Consider the following 27264-nt stretch of genomic DNA (forward strand, 5'->3'; position numbering starts at 1 on the left):
TATAAATGAAAATTCTGTATGTGTTGACATGGCTGGCTGGGAAATTTACTCTGCACAATATTCGACAACTATCTATTAAACAGCCTCTGTGTAGGGGGCACTGGGTTGAGCTCTAACACTGCAGTCAAGTTATACTTTTTGCCCTTAAGGCATCCACAAATAAGGAGAGTCTGAAACCTAGCTTTCCCCCACACCTCTGCCCTCCCCTCCTCCACAAATAATTTGAGAGAACCTTCTGACTTTATGTTATGATACCGCCTGGTTAATTATCATCTAATGTGGTTTTGGTTTTTTCCCCCCGCTTTCTAACAATCCCTCCTTTTTATAAGGGCCCTGGTAATATTTACATCTGTACCTTGTCATGCCTTGTCACAGTGAGGCTTGGCTTGGCTTGGCTTGGCTTTTCCCAAGGGACAGGGTAGAAAAATGTGTTTACACTGCATTCTAATCTCTGTAAGAAATACAAAACAAATACATGGTAAGAAAAATTTGTTCATGATATACATTAACCACTCTCTGTGACTTTTTAAAAATGTTCCCAGGAAGTAAAAAAAGAACGTTTTACTAGAATATCTTTTCTGTGAGAAAAGCAATAGCAGTGCTGTCATTATCTTTGGATATCCATTTTCTCTAAAGATTTCACACGGTCTGTTGCTATCACATTGTCATTTGTCATTATTTGCTTTTTGCTTCAGTTTGGTGCTGAATCCTTTTGAAAGAAAAATTTATCTATGCCTTTAAGGAAAAAGAAAAAGTAAGTTTTCACTATGGGAAGAAAATGTCTGACCTAGAAACAATTTCAAAAGTGACCATCTCTCTCTCAGAGGCCATGCTTGGTATGCATTGAAATTTGATGTTCAGGTAGAGGTCATGATAATTAGAAATGGCTCCTGGTTTTAATATAGCAGAACAAAGAAGTATGCATTTTATGTCCAGACAATAAATCTATAGGGATTCCTATCTGGGGTGGCAGTGGGAGGGTGAGAGGTAGGGGGTCGTATGCATGCGGGGCAATCTGGGTCACTACTTGGCATTATCTGTGTTCCTAGAAGATGTACCTGTGACTCAAGAAGGGAAAAAGAGAAACCAAAACAAATCCAAGTATAGTTGTATCATAACAATGAACATGCTATAAAAAGGCTTATTTAAATTTGTTATCATTAATGTTCCTAATTATATTTTTAAATGAAATGAAGATTAGGAAACCATTTCAATTAAGCTTGTACGATTACCTGCTTAGACTAGCAGCTAGAGAATTATGAGGTGCATTAATTATAAAGAATTTTCCAAGTACCAAATGTACCATTTGTAGACATGCTATAATTAACAAGTTACAGGCAATGAGTGGAAAGGAGCGCAGTGGTTCATATTTTTCATCTCTAACTGACAAAACCTTTCTCCCCACTTAAGATTATAGGAAGACACTTTACATTTCTTATCTTCTGCTTGTGTTTCCTCCAGTGATTCATTAGTAGTTCAAAGGGTTATTATTTTTCCTAGAGCAAGTTTAATCCTGACATTTTCACTCCTCAGATTTAGAATTAGATTTTTTTGTGTCTCTCATGCATTCAGGGCAAGCAGTGTAAAGTTGTCAGGGATATTTAGCTAAGAATCACCAGCACCTTTGAAAGCTAGATCCTTTGTAGAGAGCCAAATATATAAAAGTAACAAGATATGGAAGCATTAATGCTGCCTGGATTCCTAGTGGAATGTTGTCTGCAGCTGTACTTAATAGAAAATGTTACATTGGTAGTGCATTTTGATGGTCAAAAGAGATTTTTTTTTGTATTATATTGCTAAGAATCAAAGGATAATTTAGACTGTTTTTACCAAAAGATTTATGAAAGTTTACTGAATTACAGGTACATTGCTGTTTCTTTTAAATAAGGATATTCTGTTCTCTAATAAGACAGTTGGCAAAGCATCAGGGCAGACTATTACAGTAACTGAGTGCTTGGTTATAATTATCTTCAGCTGAGATCCTTGAGCCCCGGAGTACCATTCCAGGCTGTCACTATTTTTTTTTAAAATCTATACAATTTCTCATTCTTATAAACCTGGCTTTTGTTTTTATTTCTGCTAATTGGTATTCCAACTTTTTTTTTTTTTTACCACCTTTTAAAAAAGTTGATTTTGGAGATAACACATTTCACATACTCTGCTATGTTTTATTTTAAATGCTTTCTGGATTTCACACAGTGGTTTCTTTGGTTAGTATAATTGCACAATTAAGTCAAATGGAGAGGAGGATTGCTGTAAAACGAAGGAGCATTGCTGGCGAGGGCTGGTGACAAGGCAGTGTCTGAAGGGAGCAGCTGTACTAACAAAGACCCTGGAAAGAAAGCTAGACCCAGAGAGCTGGGGTCCACCAGACCAGGCCCCCACAAGGCAGGGAACATGGTTTAAAGTCTTTGGCACCTCCTGCCAAACATGTTGCTGACATATAGTAGATACTTAATCGCTATTGAAATGAAGGGTCAAATTTGCCATGAAGAGTGGACAGGCATAGCCAAAAGCATCAAAATAAGGCTGGGGATTTTTTTTTTTAAACTTAAACCCAGTGATAAATGAAAGTCTGAGAGATCAGATGAGAATGGACCATACTGTTGAGAACCAACATTGAGAAGCAGTTTCAATTTGAGTGAGTCTGCAGGTTTCCTTTTCCAGGCTCTCCTCTCTTAGATAGTCTCCTAAAACCGTATTCCAATGCTGTGTATAAAAGACATGAGAGCTAGGCATAAACTATGAAGACACTGTTTCCCAAGGACTCAAATCAGTTCTCATGTTGTCAGTACTTCATAATATTAATAACACTTATCTTGTGTTTATATTGCTCTATATCATGCTAATTAAAAGGTAATTTACATATAAAGGTTCAACAATCTTTATTAGTTCTCAGCAAAAATAAGAGTATATGTCACAGAAAGCTGACAAAAATTTTCACATGTGACATGAATAGTGCTCCTCTGTTTTCTTGCCCTGTAGCTTGCCATTGTTTTATTTTCTCTTTTTGTTATACATTGGAGAAGGTAAGCAATATATTTCTGGATTGAGATTTGCTGTGTTTAATAAATGGATGGTCCATGCTGTCCTAGTAGCATTTAGAAAACCTCAAAGCAGGAAAACATTAGACCTTATCCGACAATGCACTTTGTTTCTTGTCACAAAATTGGTGATAAACAAGTAGCCACATCTCAGTTATGCTCATGAGGCTATTTTATTAATATAAGTAAAGTGGCTGTTGTGTTCTGATGGCTTAAAAAGCACCATAAGAAACTTATAAGTTTGTCCGGCCCAGCCCTGCTTCATGTCATACTCCTGTCTACCTTTATCAAACATGAGCTATCAATTCGGCACTTGTGATGTATTTTGCCATATGAAATAAAAGTTAACAGATACTTGAGTGTATTCATTTCTTCTTTTCCTTGTATAAAGCTCCTTTACTTCTGTTAGCTATTTGGAAATTTTTTCATATCTTTTTCTTATCTGGTCTTTGCAGATAAAAGGTACTACTGTATTATTTACCCAGCCCTGACAACTCAGGGTCATCATTGATCCCTTTCTATATTCCAGATAAGAAAAACAGTGTAAACAAAAGCTTCAATTAATATTAGGGAAGTATTGGTGTTCTTATCAGTTTGATGTGCTGTAGCCAAGATAATAGGCTGGACCCTCAAATAGTTTTGTCTAGTGTAATAGGTAGACGGCTAAACAGATATTTGCAGCAAAACAAATACACCTTATGAAAGAAATGTGCATAGGGGGACCTACTATGAAGCTTGTTTGGGAGAAACTGAACAGGTATGTGCAACTTGAGCATAATGCTGGAGTTTGGTGGGGCCTTGTGGGCAAAGAGACAGGGATGTTAACAGACAAATCTGTAATGGTAGGTTGATGCCAGGTTGTAAATTATAAGTTGGTTTCAGGTTGAAATCATAAGGAGCCTGGGCTTTATTGAGTAATTGGTATGTAATCATCAAATATCTTTAAAATGCAGAAGAACAAGTGAACCTGGATTTCCAACCTGTTTCCTAATTGTCTTCTGGACTTAGCATTATATGCCATAGACATCTCAAAAGGTCTTCAAGGACCAAGCTCATTATCTTCCCTTCCTCATTATTTCTCCTCTGGCCTTCCCCATCTTATTTATGGACCTCACCATCTGCAGCAGTCAACGAAGCCTGAGATCTTGAGGTCATCTTCATCTCCTCTTTATCTCATGGCCAATGAGATAGTGTATCCCAAGGAGTCCTGCTATGAATGGCACTCTAGTTCATCCCCTGCTCTCTATTTTCAATTCTAAACTTTTATCAATTTAGCACCATTAAACTACACTAATTATTCCTTAGTATACAGAGGTCAAGTAATTTACTTTATTGCTAAAGCACATGGGACTGAAATGCTACTAAATCTTTTCATAAGCTTAGAATTATATGTGTGCAACATGCCTTTTAAGAATACTGGAAACAATATCAGTGCATTAGAAATTCACAGGATGGGCATTATACACCATTGAAGTCTCTCTCAGATTTTATATGTCACTCGGTGATCCTCTCTATTATATTAGGGTTAGGTTTGGAAGTATAGCTATCAATCAATCAATCATAGTGGCTTACACAAGAAAATAGTTTGTCTCACATCAAAGAAGTCTGGTGTCTGATACAATGGCTGCATGTGTCATTAAGGACATAGAGACTTTCTTTCTGTTCTACACTAGTACACAGCTTTCGTATTCTAGATTATTTCCTGTTTCAGGGTGGCTCTTGGGTCTCCAGTCATCAAATCAATGGAACAATTCTCCCAAAGAAAGAAAAGGTAGACAGGTAAAAAGTTGCTGTCCTGCTAAGTCATCTCTTATTAAGCAGCCTTTATAAACATCCCACATACCATTTCAACTTCATAGACCACAAATGAGTCCCAAGGCCCTACCTAGCTGCAAGAAGGTTGAGAAAGGTCATCTTTGCTTTTTCAGAAGACGGTGTGCTCAATTTAGTTGGGGTTCTGTCATTAAGGAAGAAAAGGGACATTGATGTTGGTGTAGGCAACTGAGTGAGACAGGGGAGACAGACAGCTCTCCTCAGGATAGATAAACCCACCCTCTTCATACTGGGTGAAATAAGCCTGTTATTACTGGTTCTATTGGGTGTATCATGTCTCAGATACTTATGCTGTGAGGCTGCCATTCTAGAAAGTATCTTCATTAAATAAACTCACCTTCCAACTTTCTACTCTCCTACTTGTCAAGTCATATGAAGTGTCAGACAGGAACTTAGAATGTGAGTGCTGTTCTTCACAGAAAGGTAGGAGCACGCCGAGCCGCTAAGTTAGGTGGTGACAAACTGCTCTTCCGTGGAGTTCCCCACTCGACACACTATGTATTATAGGTTTCAGCAGCTTGTCTCAGTGCAGAGGTTCTCAACCCTGGAGATCAGTCACCTGAAGAGTTCATTAAACATACACATAACCAGACACCAATCCCCACAAAGGTTCTATTTGAATAGATGTGGAGTCTATTCCAGGAATCTGTAAATTAAAAAAAAAAATGTGATTCCAATATGCAACCTTAGTTGAAAATAATTGCCTTCATGAATTTACGGCATTTGATTACATGTTTCCCAGGAATAACAGCCACTGCATAAAACCATGTGCTCCTGGGTTATTCTGAGACATAATTAGGAAATTGTCATAAGAGGTCTGGATCAACATATGAGATTGTATCAGAAGAACAAATATAGTATGGAACAGCAGATTTTTTCAAAGACCAGAATGATTATAGACACACTGGTCAGACATATTAAGTATTCTTCATATGGGTCTTTGTTGTAAAAACACAACTTCCAAATCCTGATGGAAGACTTACTTTGTTGTTATCAAAATATGTTGCGATTGGGGTGATCTAAGGAATAAAATCAATGTCTAGAGTGAGGATTGGTACCGAGTTGAGCCGGTGACATAGTGATCACAAATACAAAGCAATCCCACACCTCCTGTAAGCTCTTCCCAGAGCAGGCCAATAAAAGGAAACTAACCTATTCCTCTCTCTGGAACATATTTTCACTTTGGGTAGCTTCCTTCTTTCCTTTCACTTTGTATAGTTTCTTTCTTTTCTGTAATAAATGTTTGTGTGGGATTGCTTTGTATTTGTGATCACTCTGTCATTGGCTCAGCTCAGTACCAGTACTCATTTTTTTTCTTTATTCAGTTTTTAGTAATTCACTTTTACTATCTGTTACAAAAGAATTTATCATGAGAGCAAACAGACAAAATACAGAATGGGAGAAAATATTCTCGTGCTACACATCCGATAAAGGGCTGATAACTAGAATCCATATAGACCTCAGGAAAATCAGCAAGAAAAAATCAAACAGTACTCATTCTTGACCTGGGAACCGAAGACCAGGGAACATTGAGATAGATCTAACAACTTCCTTTTCAGAAGGTTTGATTAAGTCTTGTATGATAATCATCATGATCATATTATAGAAAAGAGAATTGAAACAGAAAATCACATTATTTTTTAAGCTGACAAGATGTCAATTTAAATGTAGAAGCATTTTAAGGGATTTGTGTAGAAAAATAGGCAATATGTCTGAATTTTTTCCACTTTCATTTTCCAGCTTGCCAGAGAATGCCAGCCTTGTGAAAGATCTGAATTCCAATGACACTCTTATTCCATCCCTCTTCCATCCCCAACCCCTGGCCACCTAGAGGCTCTTTCCAGGAACCATAAATAAAACTAGCAAGGATCACACCTAAGGATGCAACTTATCACTCACAAAATGACATACAGACTTATACATGTGGAAAGTAGCAGTGAAGTTACTGCTAATTAAGTTAAATTTTTTTCTCTTCCCCCCCTTATATATGCCTTCTCCTCCTCAGTGTGGATGATTTATTTTATTCACATGTAAATAAAGGTAGAAACTAGAAAATAATGTAGTCGAGACAGAAAAGTAAAAGTTACAATGGCAGAATGACTTCAGGTTTTTGCTCAAAAGTCACCACTTTGGCACAGCCTTCTCTGTCCTCTCTGTCAGTATCATCTCCCCTGCACACCCCCTGACATTTCATATTCCCTCTTTGTGCTGTATTCTGTCTCCTTAGCTTTCATCATATATAACAGATTCTGCATTTTTGCTTATTTCTCTTGTTTATTGGTAGTTTCCTCCACTAAAAAATAAGTTCTATGAGAGCACTGATTTTCTATTTGTTTACTCCTAAATCCCCAGCACCTGGAAGGCTGCCTGGCACAGAGCAGGTGCTGGATAAATGAATTTTATTGAATGAATAAAAGAGAACACATTAGGAACTTAATTGTCCCAGCATTCAGTTTGATTATTTTTGTGCCACTTGTTAAAGTGGTGTCATTTAAATAAATATAATCCAAAACTAAGGCAATACATGGTACAGCTGACCTTTCTAGTTCTATCTTGTTGCTATTGGAGCTTGTTGCAGATGCCAATTTTCCCTGTGTGTAGACAAGTTTTGGTTACTTCCTGTTTAGACTAACTGTAATTTTCCTCTCTTGGGTATCCTCTTAGTTTTTCTAGGGACAAAATTGCAGTGAGTCTCATTAAAAAAATGCTTGATGTTATAATTCATTTCTATCTTGGATTAAATTTTGTTCACTGGAACGGTAACTACATATGTGACAATCCTATTATATATACTGTTAGGTAAAAGATTATGTTATATTTATAACCAATGGCATATGAAAATGGGGTCATTTTTTCAGGATTTATGTTCTAGAATCAGAAGCTAAATTGATGAATCTCACTCAGCTTATTATAAAACATGTATTTATTGACTTGGTGATTTGTAATATCTAAATACTTCAAACTGAGTTACCCCTATAGAGTTGAAAATATTTTTATGGTGACAAAATCCCTTCAATTAGTGTATCTTAGAAACTCTAATTGAAGGCCTAAAATAACATTGTTATTTAATTCAATGATGTACCTATTAAATAGTAATTACACTTTAGCTTGGTAAGAGTTTTCTAGATATTTCCCAAAGATGATGGAATGGTGTGTCTTTTCAGCTCAGTTACTAAAGTTATTAGTATTGGAGCAAGTACAATGTCATTGTCTTGTGGCTGTTTCCCATTTAAAGTTTGCCTCAGACATACATTCTGAGTCATGTCCCTTAGAAGTATAAATTAAAGTCATGAAGTCATTTGTATACCTTAGCCTGGAGGCTGTTGGCTCCAGCTTGATTCAACTTCATGACCATTTTCAGCTTTGCCAATTTCTAGTACAATAATACTAGAAATACTTTGTTTTTCACTTGTTTGCACAGGCAAATTCTGTAATAGATAGAATATGTGCCTCAAGAATCAGGTATTTGCCGAGTAATATGTGAAACCCTGCGAGAGTCAGAGCCAAACTACAAGAATGTAAACATTCATGAGTTAATATTGTAGATATCAGTGAAGTCAGAAATTTAGGTGTTAAACAAAGAAGCATTCCAAAAATACAACAGAAGTTAAAAAGGGACCTAGTTCTACTTGGTATATTTTATCTGCATAGATAGAGGTTGGTCAGTGATATACTGTGGCTATTTGGCTGTCTAGTTTTTGTTTCTGTGTAAATAGAGAGATAATTTGAGATTAGGTTTCTAATATCATGCCAGTTTCATTAATTACCCAGTCTTTCTGTTTCATTGATTTTAAGGGCTCTCTTAATGCATTGAGAAGGGAAGCTTTACCTTATATTCAGCAAACCTTTCCTATATTGCTGGTTCAGCTTCTTGATATAGTTCACTTGCCTTAATCTATCTTGTATCTTGCAACTCCTTCCCCCCAAAAATGATTACACAATTTGGGAGGATTAGAAGCTGGGAAAACAGCAAGACTGGCTTGATTATAATCAGAAACTGATTATCAAAACTTAACTGCCTGAAGATCAGTTCCTACTTTGTAATTAACTCAGCAGCTCAAAGGAAAATTTCTCTGTCCTAATTAGAAGATAAATAATATATAAGGATGTCCCACTCATTTAAAGGGTATAGTTTGATCAGTTGTCTTATTATTATAGTATTGAGTAATGATAAACCAAATTGTGATTCCCTTTTCAATTTTAATATGTGAAAGTAGCTTAAAAGAAAGGAGAGGTAATTATTTTCCTAAACTATCAATTTTTCATCAGTGTTTAATTCAGAAAATTTTAATATTTAATATTGAACATAATATAAAAGTTGAGCCTCACAGAGGACACATTGGGAAGCAGTTACTCACTTGATGAGTTTTATTCCAACATTACCAAATTGGGTGAAATGAGCTTTCTATTGTCCTGATTGCTAATAATGCTCTGATTGTGTTTAATAAGAATGACTTAATATGTCAGCGATTCAAAAAGTCTAAATTGCAGTAGATAATTAGGGTTCCTACAACAAGAACAAAAGGAGAGAGAGGTCTCCCTATGATATTGGATTTCCATTCTTGGAATCAGAGTCAGCACCATGGTCAGAGCTTGACAAATCAGGATTTGTATGTGGGGAGGAAAAACGATAATGACAAAAGAGGGTGGTGAAATTTAGGGCTGGAAGAGACCCTAGAAATTATTCAGTCCAACTCCTAACTTCATGCATGAGCAGCCAGATGGGTGACTTGTCTTACCCAGTGTCACACAGCTGGTTAATGACAGACTAAGGTCTGAGAATGGGACTCCTATGCCTTTTTGGTTCTTCCCTATTTCCTGCTCTTTAGTAATTTCAGGGATTGGGAAGTAAAGGAACTTTTACCCCTCTACTTCTTAATTCCCCTGCCTTTCTTAAAAATGGTGTTTTCTATTTATATAATGTTGCGGGTATTTCGCAGCTTTGCAGATGTCTGAATTTTGTATTTTACTGCAGCATTCTTAAATAATGATAGCATAATACAAGTTTTTTCTTTTAATATATTCACTCATATAAAATATGTTTTGTATGGCCATATATGGCCATTTCTAGACAGAAGATAATATCTTGGTGACAATATCTTGGTGACAATATCTTGGTGATAATAACATGGTGACAAGATAACAATTTTAAAAGACAAGTTAAATTTCATATGCAAGAAAAGTCAAGCCTAGAGTGTTCAATATTTTTAAAAGAGAAGGGGGGAGATGGGCTTTTCAACCTTTTCTTACATAATTTCTTTACAGTGTCATCAGGAAGATGATTTTTTTTTTTCAGACAGAGTCTCACTTTGTTGCCCAGGCTAGAGTGAGTGCTGTGGCGTCAGCCTAGCTCACAGCAACCTCAAACTCCTGGGCTCAAGCAATCCTACTGCCTCAGCCTCCCAAGTAGCTGGGATTACAGGCATGCGCCACCATGCCCGGCTGATTTTTTCTATGTATATATTAGTTGGCCAATGAATTTCTTTCTATTTATAGTAGAGATGGGGTCTCGCTCCTGCTCAGGCTGGTTTCAAACTCCTGACCTCGAGTGATCCACCCGCCTCGGCCTCCCAGAGTGCTAGGATTACAGGCATGAGCCACCTCGCCCAGCCTCAGGAAGATGATTTTTTTAAGTCGATAGACCTTAGATCAAGGTAAATGCATTTCAAAAAATTGATAACTTGTGAAAATCCCGAAGGTCGCATAGGCTGTATTGTCTCAAAGGCCAATCCTTATTCTCTGCCACAGCTAAGGATTGTCTAATTAAATGCTCTTATTGCTAACCTCAACAAAAAGCCTTTCCCCACTCAACCTAATTTGACTCTATGACTTTTGGATTCCCAGTACTTATTTTGGCTTTGGCTGGGAAGGTTGCAGGAGGCTATGCATCAGATACTCTTGACATGACATTGCTCATGCTGCATATTGTTTATTTGGTGAATGTATTGGAAGTAACTCACAACTTGAGAACCAGGGCTGTCTCTGGATGTGTCTTGAATTGGTCAGGATGAAGCAGTACTACAACAGAGAAACTCAGCAGCACAGTGGCTTAAAGGACAAAGAAGTTAATTTCTACCTCATGTAACAGCTCCAGTATGCGTGACCTAGATCAGCAGAAGGACTCTGCCCGACATGGTCTTCAGAGATGGATGCATTTCTTTTTGTTGACTTGCCATCCTTGGGGCAGCGGTTCTCAAAGTTTTTGGTTTCAGGACCCCTTCACTCTTATAACAATTCTACGGATCTTAAATAGCTTTTGTTTATGTTACTGATGTTGTCACATCTATTGATATGTATTATATTACAAATTAAAGCTGAGGAATTTTTAAAACATTATTTAAAAATAACAATAAATCCTTTACATGGTACCATAAATGACATTTGAAGAAAAATAACTATTTTATAAAAAAAAGAGACTTTTGCAATTCTCTTTAATATATAATTTAATAGAAAAGAACTGAACTCCCATTCTTGTTTCTACAGTCTGTTGTGATGTGTTGCTTTGACTAAAGAAAATCTCGACTTAACCAGATATGTAGTTGGGTAAGGTAGAAGTACCTTAATAGTATTTTTCAGAACACTATAAATATTTCTTCTTTAGTACTACAGCAAAACTCAAGTGGTCATTTCACTAACGTCAGTCAACATTTTGAACACAGTTAAAATTAACATCCGTTAACCTATCTTTTCCTGTGGCTGTTTCACCCACATGTGATATTTAAACATTATGAATTGGTCATTTTTGAAATTACTAAGTTCACTGAATTATGGAGTGCTTCAAATGTTTACACAAGTCACTATACAATATCAGAAATACACAATTGTTAATGTTTTCACCAATCTTCTCAGAAAAATTTTTAACCATTGGGAAGATGTTAGGCTCACAGTGGCCTTATAAAAATACTAATAATGTTCACTTAGAAGGCTTGCATTTTATCATTGGCAACAAATACTGTCATTTGATTTTTTTTTTGAAGTGTTTTCATTTTTGAGAAAATGTTTACAAGGACTCAAATCAGAATAACCACACCTTGTCAGTGGTACTTCTGTATAAAAATGGTGTTTTCTGAAAAAGCACCTAGCTCAGCCTGAACCCAAATGAGAATCACACAAGTGCTTTCCCTCAGGACTCCTGTCATACATTCGCATGCCTCAGTAGTACATGAAGCTGTTTTTCTTCAAATGTCATTTATGGTACCATGTAAAGGATTTATTGTTATTTATTTATTTAGAGAGAGAGAGAGAGAGTCTCACTTTGTTGCCCAGGCTAGAATGAGTGCCATGGCATCAGCCTAGCTCACAGCAACCTCAAACTCCTGGGCTCAAGCTATCCTAGTGCCTCAGCCTCCTGAGTAGCTGGGACTACAGGCATATGCGCCACCATGCCCGGCTGATTTTTTCTATATTTTAGTTGGCCAATTAATTTCTTTCTATTTATAGTAGAGACGGGTCTCACTCTTGCTCAGGCTGACTTCAAACTCCTGACGTTGAGCAATCTGCCTGCCTTGGCCTCCCAGAGTGCTAGGATTACAGGCGTGAGCCACCACGCCCAGCCAGATTTATTGTTATTTTTAAGAAATGTCTTAAAAATTCCTCATGTGCACTTCTCATTTCATTACTCGATGCATATTCAAGAGTAGAGCTTTAATGAAGTTTATGATTTTTACTACTTCATCAAGGATACTCTCAGGTGATACTCTCTTTCTTTCTAATTGTGCCTGTCTGGCGGTGAAGAACACAATGACTACTAGTGCAGTATTGTGCCACTGTCTAGTTTCATACTATAGCTTTTGTACCATCTGTACAAATACCAATATAGTGGAAAAGGCAAATGTCCTACTGTCTTACTGTTATCATGAAGATAGTTTTGACCTCATATGCCCCTGGAAGGATCCCCGGTACTCCCAGGAATCTGCAGATGGCACTTTGAGAACTGCTGCTTGAGGTACCATCAGGCAGGGTGAGGCTAGCTCCTACCTTACATGGGCTCGTGCTGGCCAGAAAGGGGAGAGAAGGGGAGGAGGCTGAGAAGCAGTGTCCAGCTGGGCAGTCATACTTCCAGCTATAAGTCTGTTACTGGAACAAGGGAAGAACGATGTTTTAGCCACAACTAACAAGCCTTTGTGGGGAAAATAAACAGCCAATTTCCACTCACAGCCCATCCTTTTAAATTCATTGTTTTGCTTTTCACATATGTGCTGTACGTGCATATCATTGTGTTTCTCTCCACCCTGAAAAATGTTCACTATAGGAACGAGAAGACCTGCTTATACATGGTCATTGTACTTTTGTTACCAGCCCTCCATTCCTGGTGGGGGCTGGTGGCCTGAGGAGGTGGCATGGCTCCAGGAGCCCTTGTGAATCCCTATGTGGAACATATAAGACTCTTCAGACTCTTTGTGGTGGTCACTAATTGGAACAATATACAGCCCAACTCCTTGGAATAATTTTTGTTTTTATATGGTTAAAAATAGACTCTCCATGATCCAGCAATTCCACTACTGGGTATACATGCAAAGGAAAGGATATATGCCCAAGGATATCCAAAGTCAGAGACATCTGCACTCCTGTGTTTACTGCAGCAATATTCAAAATTGTCCAAGATGTGGAATCAACCCCAAGAGTCTATCAGCGAATGAATAGATAAGGAGAATTTGGTATGCATACACAATGGAATACTATTTGGCCAGAAAAAATAATCTTGTCATTTGTGACAACATGGGTGAACCTGAAGGACATCATGTTAAGTGAATTGAGCCAGACATGGAAAGACAAATGCCCATGATCTCACCCATGTGGAATCTTTTAAAAAAAAAAAAGTTTATCATGGGAGCAGAGAGGATAGAACAGTGGTTACCAGAGACTGGGGAGGGGAAAGGTAAGGGGAAGATGGACAGAGGCTGGTCACTGGGCAGAAAGTTATAATTAGACAGGAGGAATAAATCCTGGTGTTCTATTGCAAAGTAGGGTGACTGGGGTTAACAGTAAGGTATTCTCTATTACAAGATGGCTAGAAGAGAAGCTTTTGAATGTTCTCACCACACAGCAGCAACAAATGCATGAAGTGATAACTACACTAACTACCCTAATCTGGTCATTATACCACATATATATGTATGTATCAAATGTCAAATCTTACCCTGTAGTATGTACAATTACATTGTGTCAATTAAAAATAAAGAGACTCTATATGTATCCATATGTTTCTATAAGGGGATCTTAACATTGAATTCTCTCCCTTCTCTTTCTCTTCTCTCCTCTTTCTCCCTTGTCTCTCTCTCTCCCTCCCCCTCTCCCCCGATCTAGCCGTGGCTTTCATTCTTCGTTTTTCTCTTTTTCTTTTTATTTGACAAAACTGTATCTTGAAATACATGAAAATGAAATTAATGACAAGGAGTCATTTGACTGGAAAATACGGTGCAGGGAGGCCAGTGCCTCGCTCACACACAGTCGGACCGGAGGGAAGCTGGAGTTCAGGTCCTTTGCCACCACAGTGCATCCTCTTACAGTGTGATGAGGTTTACGGTGAGCTCCACACACGGCAGCACCTGAAACCACAAGCGGGTCCGAAGTGGGCCTGACCTCTAGAAGGGGCCCAGTAAATATCAGTTTACTTTTTCATCACTTGCCTTTGTCTGCTGATCGACATTGTTCTTGTTTAGGAGCAATATCCTGTGACCCGCTGCCTTCTGTGTGTTTTAAATTCTTTTTAAAAGTTGACAATTGATTAGGAAAATCAATACCAGAGAACATGAAACCACAGGGAAACATAATAAGCACTTTCAAAACATTGGGAGTAATTTATGGACTGCAAACTTTTGCAAGAAGCTGGAGTTCCATAGAGAGGAAGACTCAGACCCACCTGCTCAGAATGATTTCTGGAGGCAGAAAGTCAGCAAACGAGAGCCTGGAAGGTCGGGTAGGTGGCAGAAAGGAAGAGCGCTGGAGCTGGGATGCCAGACAAGGGGCTTGGGTGTGGAGACGAGAACGAATAGACTGCACACCGCAAGGGGGTTGCCTGGGGGGGGGGGGATGCTTGTTGGGAAGAGTAGACTGAGTCTGGCATCATCACAGTGGACAGCCAAGCAAGCAGGAACAGGAAAGCCCGGCAGAGACACTTGACCTTAGTTGGAAAACAGGAGGAGGTTTTTGAGTTTTTTTTCCTCTGACGAGTAACGCAAAGAAAGGGGTGATTAGGAAAAAAGATGTGGTTAGACATAGGACTTGGTCCTTCTTCCTTCCATTTGGCAGTTCTTGTCCTGCATCTACTGACTGACTACCTTCTGCTTGTCCTTCTGTGTTCAGCTACCGTGACGCATCCTAGTGGAGCCGTCCTCTCTTGCCCCACCGTCCCAGGCTGCTGTGGTTTGAATGTGTCCCCTCCAAAGTTCAGGTGTTGCCCTTTGATAGTATTAAGAAATGGGGCTTTGGCTGGGCATGGTGGCTCAAGCCTATAATCCTAGGTCTATGGGAAGCTGAGGCGGGAGGATCAATTGTTTAAGATTGGGAGTTTGAGACCAACCTGAGCAAGAGGAGACCCTGTGTCTACAGAAAAATGAAAAAATTAGCTTGGCATGGGTGTGCTCACCTGTAGTCCCAGCTACTCGGGAGGCTGGGGCAGGAGGATCGCTTGAGCCCAGGAGTTTGAGGTTGTTGTGAGCTAGGCTGATGCCATAGCACTCCAGCCCAGGTGACAGAGTGAGACCCCATCTCAAAAAGAAAAAAGAAGAAAAGAAAAAAAGTGGGGCCTTTAAGAGGCAATTAGGGCATGAGGGCACCTTCCTCCTTAATGAGATTAAGGCCCTTATAAAAGAGGCTTCACGTGGCATTTGAGTAACTTGCCCTTTTGCCTTTGGCCATGTGAAGATACAGTAAGAAGGCCCTCACTAGACCAAATGCTGGCACCCTGATCTTGGACTTCTAGCCTCCAGAACTGTGAGAAGTAACTTTCCGTTCTTTATAAATTACCCAGTTACAGCAGCACGGAACGGACTATGATGGTGTCTTTTTATGTACTACTTCCATGCATCTTGTGTTATACCTACTGTAGCCAGTAATGTAACTGTTTTGGTTACCTAGGGGCTGGAAAGTTCCCCGAGGATGGAATGCTTGCCTGTTGTATCTTCTTGCCTAGCAGAGTGCCTGATTCATGGCAGCTACTAAGTAAATACTTGAAGGAGTGTGTGAATGGGGAGGGTGCAGTCATGTTAGCATAAAGAGATTAGGGCCTAGGCACATTGGTTTAGAAGTAGTAAGGAAGGGGTTGATAGGGATCTTGGAAGGTGCAGTTACCTGCAGCAGTAGCCAGCTCATTCCTGCAAACCATATTGGATTCTCCCTCAGGGTCTGCTTCCAGAGCATCCCAAACTAAGAAAATGTCAACCCCATATTATTGAACAATTAGATTTATTTCAATTTTTTATTATTGGAAAAAGAATTGTGATGAATATCTGTGCATTAATGTCTTCATGTGTGGGTCTAGTTAATTCTTTTTTTTTTTTTTTCCAATAAGTGCTGGGTCAAGGATATGTACATTTTAGAGGCTCTTGATATATGTTACCAAATTAACCTTTGGAAAGGTTATTCCAGTTTGCAGAGTGTTGGTTTTCCTATAAGTGTATAAGTGACCTTTGAGTATTAACCTTTTTATATATTTGCCAGACTCTTGGATAAGAATTGTCTAGTTTTAATCTGTAATTTTCACATGTGCTCTCGGTCACATAAATTTTTGTTTAATGTGTTGCCTGTTTATATCTTCTCCCATTTTTCTCATCGGATAGTTAAATGTTTTAATCAATTTTTATGAGCTCTTTCCATATTAGAGATATTAATCCTTTGTTGTATGTCATAAATTGTTTCCCTAAATTGTCTTTGGACTAATTTTGTGCTTCTTAATAGCCACTCTCATTGGCTTCATTACCAAATTCTGATATACATTAGCCTGCATATCTCTTGCCCTCTGCATTGGCATCCTCACCATTTCCCCCTCCCTGTAGGTCTTTACACCTCATTTTCTATCATCTTCTTATCTTTCCTACATCCAGTTTCTTTACCCTATTCCTATTCTAAGTATGGAATTGATACAGACTTGATACAGACTTGTTCTGCTTTGGCGTGATGCTCACTGGGGGGTGGAGGAGGGTCCACATAAATATGGATAAAGAGAGGTGGCTCCATGTTCCCCAGACTCTTGAGAAGCACAGCCATAGTGTGACTGTGACTACCATGTGTGTGGAGCCCCTCAGCTGGGCAGAGACACAAAAAGGTGAGGACCATTGGTTAAAAGGTTTAAGAAGGCATGGGAGTGCCACTCACATTTTCCTTCTCTTTGTTTCTACATTAAAACCATGTTAGGGACCTTCTCCAAAACACTCCTGCCTATGTATGCTTGGCAGATCTGCAAATTACATCTAAAATTGATCTCAGAATGTGCTGAAGGACATGCTAGACCAGGTCTAGAAGACCAGCATCCTTTTTAAAGCCAGATCGATATGAAAGGCTACTATTTTTATATAATGCCATGGGGGTCACATCCAAAGTGCATTTCCACATCAGGAGAGCTTTCAAAGCTAATGCAGATGCCACATGCCTCTAGGGAGGGGTTACTACTGTACTTTGTAGGTTTATAGTCACATGTCTGCTGGCCCAGAAAAGGAGGAAAGGGTGACTCTTGTGTTCTGGGAGTGCTCTAGTGCTCCTAGCTACTAATCAGGTTCTTCAGGGTAAGAGACTTCTGGCTTGCTTCTTTTCACTCCCAAAACAACTTGTTTGTACATTTTTAAACTCACAACACATGAAAAATTTCTTTGCATTCTGACTTATTTTACAATGTGTATTAAATTAAAACTGTGGATTATCATCTCAAATTGATTTTAAGTTCATTTAAATTACAATTGTGCGTTTCTTAAAAGGATCTTGCATGTCTTTATAATAACATTAACATAGATGTTGAACATTTAAAAATCACATGAAAAGAGAAGTAGCAGGGACATTGAGAGGCAGTCACAGTTGCTGTGACTAAGCTTTAGAATTAGATCTCAGCTCACCAAAACCAAGGTAGAAAGGTAACAGTGGAGCAATGTAATTCTCACTTGGCAAGAAGAAACATGCTAAGCCTTCACAGAAAAGAAGTATTTCCTTACCATGGACTAAATTTTGAAAGAGAAATATCATGTGAAACTTACACATTGGACTTAAGGTGAATATTTCCAGTATAAGTTCATTGCAGATGTGGAAGCATTTTCTTATTATTTTCTATGATAAATTGTCAATATAAGAAAAAAGTATAAGGTTTAAATATAACTCTGAGGTTTTTTTGGAGCAGTTTATTGAAAGTACTTTCGGAGTAGTTTAGAGATCTGGCTTTCTTCTCGTATTTTTAAATATAATCTAAGGATCCCTATATTTAGAACTAAACTATTTAGAGAACAGATGTCTCGTAGCTATTTCCCTTGACGGTTAGTTGTATCAGCTGGGCTTTGTGAAATTAGGTAAGAGTTTTAATGGAAATATAACAGCAAAAGATGAAATTTATCTCTAAGATGCTGACTTCAGGTGAAGACCCACATACCTTTCACATCTTTGAGGCAACAAAATGTCTTTAATAATTTATATGATTCATATTCTTCTGTTAAATCAAAAGAGTTATTCAAAGAAACTGCTATTCATTCATCTGCAGTTACCTATTGATTTTTGGAGAAAAAAGTATATATGTGTGTTTATATTTTTATTTCACTATTTAACACTTGGTTAACCAGGCATCCTTTCCTCTGGCTTCAAAATCTGTTATCTCTTTAGGCTTGCATTGACATGATTATTCCGGATGGTAAAATAAAGTGATCAGACCTGATCTATTGTTTTGAGTTCTGTTCACGATGAAATCTCTGTAGTACAGCCAATTTGAAAAGAAAAGAAACCTGATAAAAGAGTAGATTTACAGTTGAGCCCATGCAACAACTGACACAGAAGCAGGTGGAACAGATACAGCTGAAATACTACAACTCATGTGAACCAGGCTGTGTTCATATTGCCTGAGTTTGCCTGCAAGGCCCTGAATGATGTGAGCTGAGCCCAGGTGTCACCTCTGACACTAGCCAGGACCTGGGACTAGGGAGCCTCCTGGGTGCCTGAGCCATTCCAGCCCTGGACCAGACTTGCTGACGCTCACCCAGCCCAAGTGTTACAGGCCCCAGGATGCTGCTGTGGCGGACTGTCTGCAGGTCTCTCTCTGTGTGGCATTCAGCCTCCAAGCCTATCCCAGCTGTGTACAGCACCAGCTCTCTGCTTTTATTTCCCCCTCACTCATCAAACGTGTATTTATAACAGAAAAAAAGTCTTCTCTTTCCTTCTCTTAAAAAAAAAAATAACATAGAATACATAGCACTCAAATCTTACGTATATGGTCAAAATGCAAATGAAGGCTTCAGGGTGACTTCCAGCAGTGCTTCTGGCCTCCCTCCTGGTGCTGGGGTCAGGCTTGCTCAGGCTAAGAAGGGCCACAGATGCCTCCCCTGGGGCCCTGTTATTGATGGATGCACTTGCTACTGAGTTGTCTCAAGTGATTGTCTGGGAGCAGATGTACCTAATAAAATAAAAAATCCCATTATATATTGTGGTTTAGATTGAGAGTACTAGAGGTAATTTCTCATCCACTATGGATATGGCCTGTCTTAGTCTTACTTACATTTTATGAGTCTTAAATTGAAATTAGTTGTTCCATTTAATAGCGTGAAGCACCATTTATGAAGAGTTGTCTTATGATGCTGTGTTAGCTGGGGCTACCATGACAAAATGCCACATGCTATAATAGGTGGCTTGAACAACAGCAATTTGTTTCCCGATCCAGGTCCAGCAGGGATCAGTGTCTGGTGAGGGCCCTCTTCCTGCTGTGCAGACGGCCACTTTCTCACTGCAGTCATTACACGGCCTTTCCTCTGAGCATGCATGCAGAGAGAGAGAGAGAGAGAGTTCTTTTTTTACGGCCACCACCTCTATGAGTTTAGGACCTCACCCTTATGACTTTATTTAACCTTATATACCTTCTAAAGGCCCTATCTCCAAACACAGTCACGTTGGGGATTAGGGCTTCAACAACATGAACCTTGGGGGAACATAGTTCAGTCCATAGCAGATGCAGGAAAAAAAAATGTTGATACAATTTCTGTAGACCAAGGAAAAAAAGTAGGAAATAAGCCAGAGGGGTCTTGTCAGTGATGGATAACCATGGAGCTCTTTGATAGCAAGAGGCCTGGTTACCCATCTGGACATGTGGACTGTTCTGTAGATTATAGGCTTTGGAGGTCCTTTATAACCCTAAAATTCAAGGTTTTTAGGTAAAAACTCATTTGGGGGAATCTATTCCAAATGTCCATGATGTTTTTCTTTCATGACTCATTCTTTGTCACCCAGAGTGCCTAGGGAAAGGCACAGTAGAAGAGCCTGGCTGGCAGGGGTGGACTTCTACCATCTCTTCTTAGCAGCTGAGAGTATCCAATAAATTACTGAGCCTCTCTGAGATTGTTTCTTTGTGTACAAAATAAGTAATGATACCTTGAGATATAGCTATCTCTATATATCTATATATAAAAAACAGAATATAGGCTATACTATTATATAATATATACGTATTATATATATATATACACACACACACACACACACAAAAATAAATAAATAAATAATAATAAAAAAAGACCCAGGGCTGGTAGGAGACCTCTGACACCAGCCTCCATAGAAACTTCAATCTCAGGGCCAAAAGTGACCACTCCAGTTTTCATTATCTCCCTGTAATGAGAATGGAACAAGGGTGAGAGGAACTCATGCACATGAATTTTTAGGGCTACCGTCTCAAAGTGGCGCACACAAACTCTGCTCTCATCTCTTCCACCAGAGCAGAGGCATGTGGTCATATCACACAGGGAGGCTGGGTGAGAAGCATTGTCTTTAGCTATTGTCTTAGTAGCAATGGCTATTCTGCCTCAGATGATTGTTATAAAGAGAAGAAATAATTCATTAATTCATTTATCTACATTTAATTGTGAAGTATCGTAACAAAGTGTTTAGCAAGGTGCCTTGTACATGGTAGATACCAAAAGGATGGAATGACCCTTCTTACTTTCCCCTGGCACCTTACTACTGGCAAAGTGTGGTCCATGGTCTGACAGCATCGGCATCACCTGGCAGGTTTGGAAATGCAGAACTTCATCCCCCAGGCCAGACCTACTGAATGACAGCCTGCATTTTAACAGTAGGAGAAGCTCCAAACAAACTTGTTTGTAAATCTTTCATGGCATCCGCTAGCTATGTTACTTTGATCACTTACAATGCTATTATGAGAATTTAGTGAGATAATGTGTAGAAAATACTTTAAATCTATAAAGTGTTTTATAACATTATCAAAGTATACATGTTTGAGGAGAAATAATGTGAATCAGAAGTTATTAGAACAACAAAATTTGAGAATCAGTGTGTTTTTAGATTTCCAACCTCGATAACACTCCCTGACATTGACATTCTGTCTCTGGAAAATGTGCTTGAATTGCCATGGACTATCTTAAGTACAGATCTTTTATTATTTAGGGAGATGCTAAGCCTGCCCTTCTAAATTGACGGTTTTCAGTGTATTTTTAATCACTATTCCTCTTTTATGATGTCTAAATATTTCATCTTTTTGTGTTCTTAATTATAGCACTATCCTTTAATGTGTGTGATTGAATATATAGATTTTGACATCAAATGAATGTGGAAATGATTCTGTAAAATATACCTAAAAACCTGGAAAATTTTTATCAATGGTGAAAATGAATAAATGATGACTTCATGGTATCCATTTACATCAAAGAAGTTAACCTAATATATTACATTGTAAACAGCCATTCAGATTCATGTACCAGCATTGAGCTACAAGAAACCAGGAGAATCACCTTCTCATGGACTTCAGTGTTGCTCATCTGTAAATTGGGAAAGAGATTTGTTCTGTCTCATAGTGTGTTAGGAGTGTAACATGAGATCCTAGAAAGATGTATTGTGTATATAGAAGGTGATGTTAATATCCAGTGTTGTCACAGTGAGGGTATATGTGAACATGTATGTGAGTGAACTTCTTATTAAAATGTTTGACAAGCCTGCCAGCTGAGCTAGGGCCCTGGTGGCTCCATCAGACCCATAGTGTCTAGGCCTTTGCCCTTGCCTCAGGTGGGCAGGAGGCCAGAGAGAGGCAGGCATTCATCTGTTTGTGCATTAAATAGACCTGCTTTCATTATGTGCCTGATACCTGAATGACCTGCACAAACAGATAAATGCCTGCCTAAAAAAAGCCTAATAAATTATTTGATTTTCTCAAAATTTATAACTATGCTCTTCAAAGGTCACTGTTCAGAAAATGAAAAAACATGCCAGACTGGGGAGAAAATATTTGCAAAATACACATCTGATAAAGAACTGATATCCAGAATATAAAGAATTCTCAGAGCTCAACAAGAAAATACAATTCAATTAAAAAACAGGAAAAGAGTAAGAGAATTGAAAGATGTACAAATAGCAAATATGCACATGAAGAGATGCTCAGCACCATCATTAGTCATTAGGGAAATGCAAATAAAAATGAATGAGTACCACTAACACCCATTAGAATGGACAAAAACATTTTTAATTGATAATACAATATGATCCTGAGGATAATGTTGAGAATAGCTGGAACTCTCATACACTGCTGATCAGAATGCAAAATGTTACAGACACTTTGGAGAACACCTTAAAAAGTTAAACATTTCTTTAAAAGTTAAACATACACCACCATGCAACTTAGAAAAACGAACAGAACGGCAGGTGTGGGGGGAGGAGATGGGTGTATACTTACATAATGAGTGCAGTGCACACCACCTGGAGGATGGACGCTCTAGAAGCTCTGACTTGGGGGGGGGGGCGTGGCAAGGGCAATATATGTAACCTTAATATTTGTACCCCCATAATATGATGAAATAAAAAAAAAAGAAAAAGTAAGAAAGCAGGTCTAGGTGATAAACATCTGCACACAGGGAAAAGCCTGAGTTTTAGAAGAAAACTGATCAGCCAAGAAACTCACAGAGGAAGGGAAGCTCTGAATTATGGATTTTTCTGGGTCACTGAGAGCTACACCTTTGCTCTCCTGCCTGTGGCTGGAGGGGGTTCCCACAGTGAAAGAGACAACTGCTGCATCTTTAAGAGCAGGCACATACATGCCCTGTTGGCTCAGGACTGATAAATCCAGAAAAACTACCAGGCCTTGCATTTTTTTTTTCTGTATTCCTTTTCATTAGCATTCAGCAAATGAATGCTGAACTGTCAATTTGGGAGTCGATGCTGGTGGGGTAAACATGTGCAGATGACATAACCTTCCCTCAGGGACTTTCAGCTGAGGAGATAACAGGCAACGTTATCAGAGAGAAAGGTAATAACTAACATTGGTACTCTACTTTAAAAGAGATTTGGGTGCATCATACCCACATTTTAAAAACACACATCTGTATGGATGTTTAAAATAAATCTGTATTTATATTACATAGAAAAAAATGAGCTATACATCAACATGTTAATGATGATGAGAACTTTAATTATTTTTATCTGTTCTTTTTCTATGTTTTATATATCTTCCTCCATGGACACATATTGTATATATAATATAAAAATATAATAGCACACTTCTGAAGCCTCCAAAGTGTTTGAGAGAAGTGGAAGAGACAGACACACCTACAACTCAGACACTCATGAAGTTATGTGTAGGGAGAGCACATGATGCAGAAAGCTTTGAACGGGTAGCAAGTGGCCAAACCAACCAGAGTTAAGAACTCTAAAGAGAAAGAAAATGAATAGTATGAAATATTTGAGCAAAAGAGAAATATGAAGATTCTGGGGCACTTTCAGGTTGAGGGGATAGCATGGTTTTTGACCTCATTCTGGCTCCCTCCACTGAAGTCTGGTTAGGTTTTATCAGACTCAGGGACGGGTTGCACAGTGGTTATGTTTGGGTTTGGGACTAGTCTTCGTTTGATTTTCAACTCTGACACTGCCTAGCTATTTATTTAACAGTTATTTATGGGCAGTTATTTGCAGACTCAGAGACTCCATTTACCTGTCTATAAAATACTAGTAGCTACTGTACAGATTAAATGAGTTAATATGTATAAGATATTATACATATGAGTTAATATGTCTAAGATATACCTTTAAAAGTCAATGGGACATAGAAAGGGCTCAACATACACCAGCTGCATGAAGCTAAGAACCCTCATCCCTATGGTACAGGGCTGATGAGCATGTTGGAGAATTAACCATAAGAAATACACACATGTGTATCAAGTGTGTATAGATGTATACCAGAAAGTGCTGATAGCTGTAGATGCAAAAGAATCACAAAGTTAAAAAAATGAGAGTTTGTGCCAGTATTATTGGATGATTCAGCTATCTGATTAAATCTAAACCAGTCCCTCCCTGGTGATCACAAATGTTTGGAATCTGTGTGTACACTTAGATTTTCTGTCAGATTATACTTTGTTATAAGGTAAGTAATTGCCCTCAAATTAAGAATGATTGTTTTGTCATAAAAAGATCTTAACCACAGGTCAGGGATGTGCTTGTGAGGGTTGGTCTAAGGTGTCTACTGGAATAAGTGTGCCTGCATAATGGAACCCTGGGGAAGGCGTGAATATTGTTGCTTTGTAAGCATTGAGTCTAAGGAGTTTCAGGGTCATTTATACTAACTGTCAGGATTGTTTATTGATCAATAAACAGGGAGGTAGAGGATTTGCATCTGGTTTCTGTGAGACCCCTGCAGGGCTCTGCTGTTGATCCGGGTTATCTAGCAGGAATATGCCCCCATGACAGCAAAATATGAAAAATACTAGCCAGGACTCCATCCCAGAATCAGCCTGAAACACTACCAGCTGAGTTTAGGAGATTACCCAGAGAACATATAGTGTGATACTAGTTGCTTTAATAACCTATTCGTAGTTGTTTTTAAGTCCTTCAATTCTCACATAGGCAAATTATTGAAATCTCAAAATATCGGTGCAAGAGCCTGTTGTAAACTGCTCTTATCTGCTTGGCTATGTTCTAAAACATGTAAGATATGTTTGTCTTTTTTTTTTTCAGACTCCCTGGTTCTGGAATACAAAGCACTGCTGGTATAACTACCCCTATCAGGTAAGGAGGCATTACTGTCTGGGTTTTTACACACACCAAGTATCTTCCTGAAGTCACTTTCATTGTTTCAGGTGGGTGCCAACACACTGGGCATCCACCTGGCCTTTTGGTCCCATTTCTACTGACCAATGCCTATGTGACCTAGTAAGGATAGTAACTTGTATGTTCTCAATGAAGTTCAGAATCAAAGCCCCATTGCTTCAGCAGGTGGAGTAAACTTGGAAAGTACATTTGCTGGAGAATAGGATACAATTAGTTCAACAGGTGGATAATTCCTGTGCATAACAGCAGAGCTGCTTCTAATCCCTGAGGAACATCTGAAGAGCTGTTGGCAGCACAGGCCTGTCTCAACAGCAAGTGGGAAAACTCAAATGTGGAACTGGATCAGGCACATTGAGTTCAGTTCACTTTGTGGCTTAAGAGCAGATTCTAAATATATAAATCAAGCACCATTTCCTTGAGCATAGAAAAATGGGTTTGTACCATTACACATGGATGGATTATTCCTGCAGCTAAAAAAAAAAAAAAAGCATCATTGAAAATGAGATTAAAATTATATCCCAGCAAGGGAGCATTTAGATCTCTGCCCACTGACATGCCTTTGCAACTTTCCACGAATTCAGTAATATTAGCATGAGTTGTTATAGTCCCCAGATCAATTTGTATTTGAATATCAGAGCTGAGACCTTTCTAGAAATTTCTAGCTGGGAAATTTCTATAATTTCTAGTTCAACTGGGGTATGTTATATAAGAGAAGCAAATGCAGCTAGATATTTTGGTGATGAAGAGAGGTATGCATTATAACAAGCAACTTGGATTTTTGAATTTGACTGGGGTTCTTTTGGGTTGTCTTTTAGAGGCATTGGCCTTTTTTGGTGAGCATGAAGTTAATGCCCTCTGTCTTCTTTGTAGCACAGTGTCATGGGAGGGGGCCGTGAGGATGGCAAGGGGTACTCCTTGGGCAAGTCCAAGGTGAAGGACACACTGAAAATGGAATTCCAGTTTGCATTTCCATCTCTTTCAAGCAGTTTATCCAGATTAGAAAAGAATGTAAATAAGCAACAGAACATGGTGAGAGAGAACTGAGCGTCCAGGGGATATCTGATGGTGACTAAAGCAGCATTGAAACCAATCACTTACTTTATACAATTGCAATTCTCAGGCCCAACTGCTGTTTTACTATCTTAAATACTTGAAACATTGTCACTTAAGACTCTCTTTGTATCCTGTAATCGTATACTGAGTGGCACAATCCATGTGAATCTAAATTTCTATTTATAAAAGTACATTAAAGGCTTCTAGAAATCTGAACTGGAATGTTGGCATGGCAGCTGCTGTAATGCACCGGGTTTGTAAGGTAAATTCTGTCCCATGAGTGATTTTGAGATAAATGCCATATGAAATGTAATACCTACTCTTCTTTCTAATAATGTAGTCCAAAATAACTTTCACGTTTATGGCTGGAGCTGAGAAATTGCTTATTTCTGAGAAAATGAGCTGCCAGTGTTATGGCCTAAATAGTAGCTGCAGACTGTTTCATAGCACTATAGATTCAACGTGCAAGTTTGAGAGTCAGGTAGATACAGTTATGTTTGAAAATAGGAAGCATCTGTAGTATGGAAGGAATGGTGCCAGATGTGAGGATTCAGATCTAGTTTGTCTTCTACTATATGATCCAGCATGTAGCTCCCGAAATGTAGGACAAATTTACAATCTCCTGTGGGAAAGTGGTCATCCTTGATGAAGACCATATGCTAATAAAATTATCTGCTTTTTATGTGTGTATGTAGGGGAAAAAACTTTGCAGTTTCCAGATGTGATCTAACTTGCCTGATAATTCCTCTGGGCAATTTTCCCAGGTGGTGATGCCAGGAGTGAAAGAATCTCATTAAAAGTGAAATTTACCCTTGGCTCAAAGGGTCCTGAGCTAGGGCCCTGTTTTCTAAACTTCATTGCTGCCATATGTCTCGCCTGAATAGCTATCCTTCATTGCTAATGCCTTCCCGTTTTAAAAGGATAATTCAGTGGGAAATATATTCTCGCTAGGGAGATACTGAGATTAATTTAAAAAACATTGATGTTTATCTTAATTCAGGCTGCTATAACAGAAATACCATCAGAAGAAATCATGTCCCTTCTGATAAGGATGCTAATCCCATTCAGGATGGCTCTGCTCTCCTGACCTAATCACCCCCCAAAGCCTCTAACT

The 27264-nt window shown here is 38.6% G+C and overlaps 1 protein-coding gene across 2 annotated transcripts in view; it reads left to right on the forward strand.

Moving 5' to 3' along the window:
* CERS6 (ceramide synthase 6) overlaps positions 1 to 27264 on the forward strand; it is a 256438-nt gene that overhangs the window by 165040 nt on the left and 64134 nt on the right. For both annotated transcript variants that reach the window (XM_012781868.2, XM_012781867.3), the window contains exon 5: positions 25005 to 25055. In XM_012781868.2, the coding sequence (XP_012637322.1) occupies positions 25005 to 25055 (51 nt within the window). The remainder of the gene's footprint in view (positions 1 to 25004; positions 25056 to 27264) is intronic.

This window comes from Microcebus murinus, chromosome 8 (genome assembly GCF_040939455.1).
Source record: "Microcebus murinus isolate Inina chromosome 8, M.murinus_Inina_mat1.0, whole genome shotgun sequence".
Lineage (NCBI taxonomy): Eukaryota > Metazoa > Chordata > Mammalia > Primates > Cheirogaleidae > Microcebus > Microcebus murinus.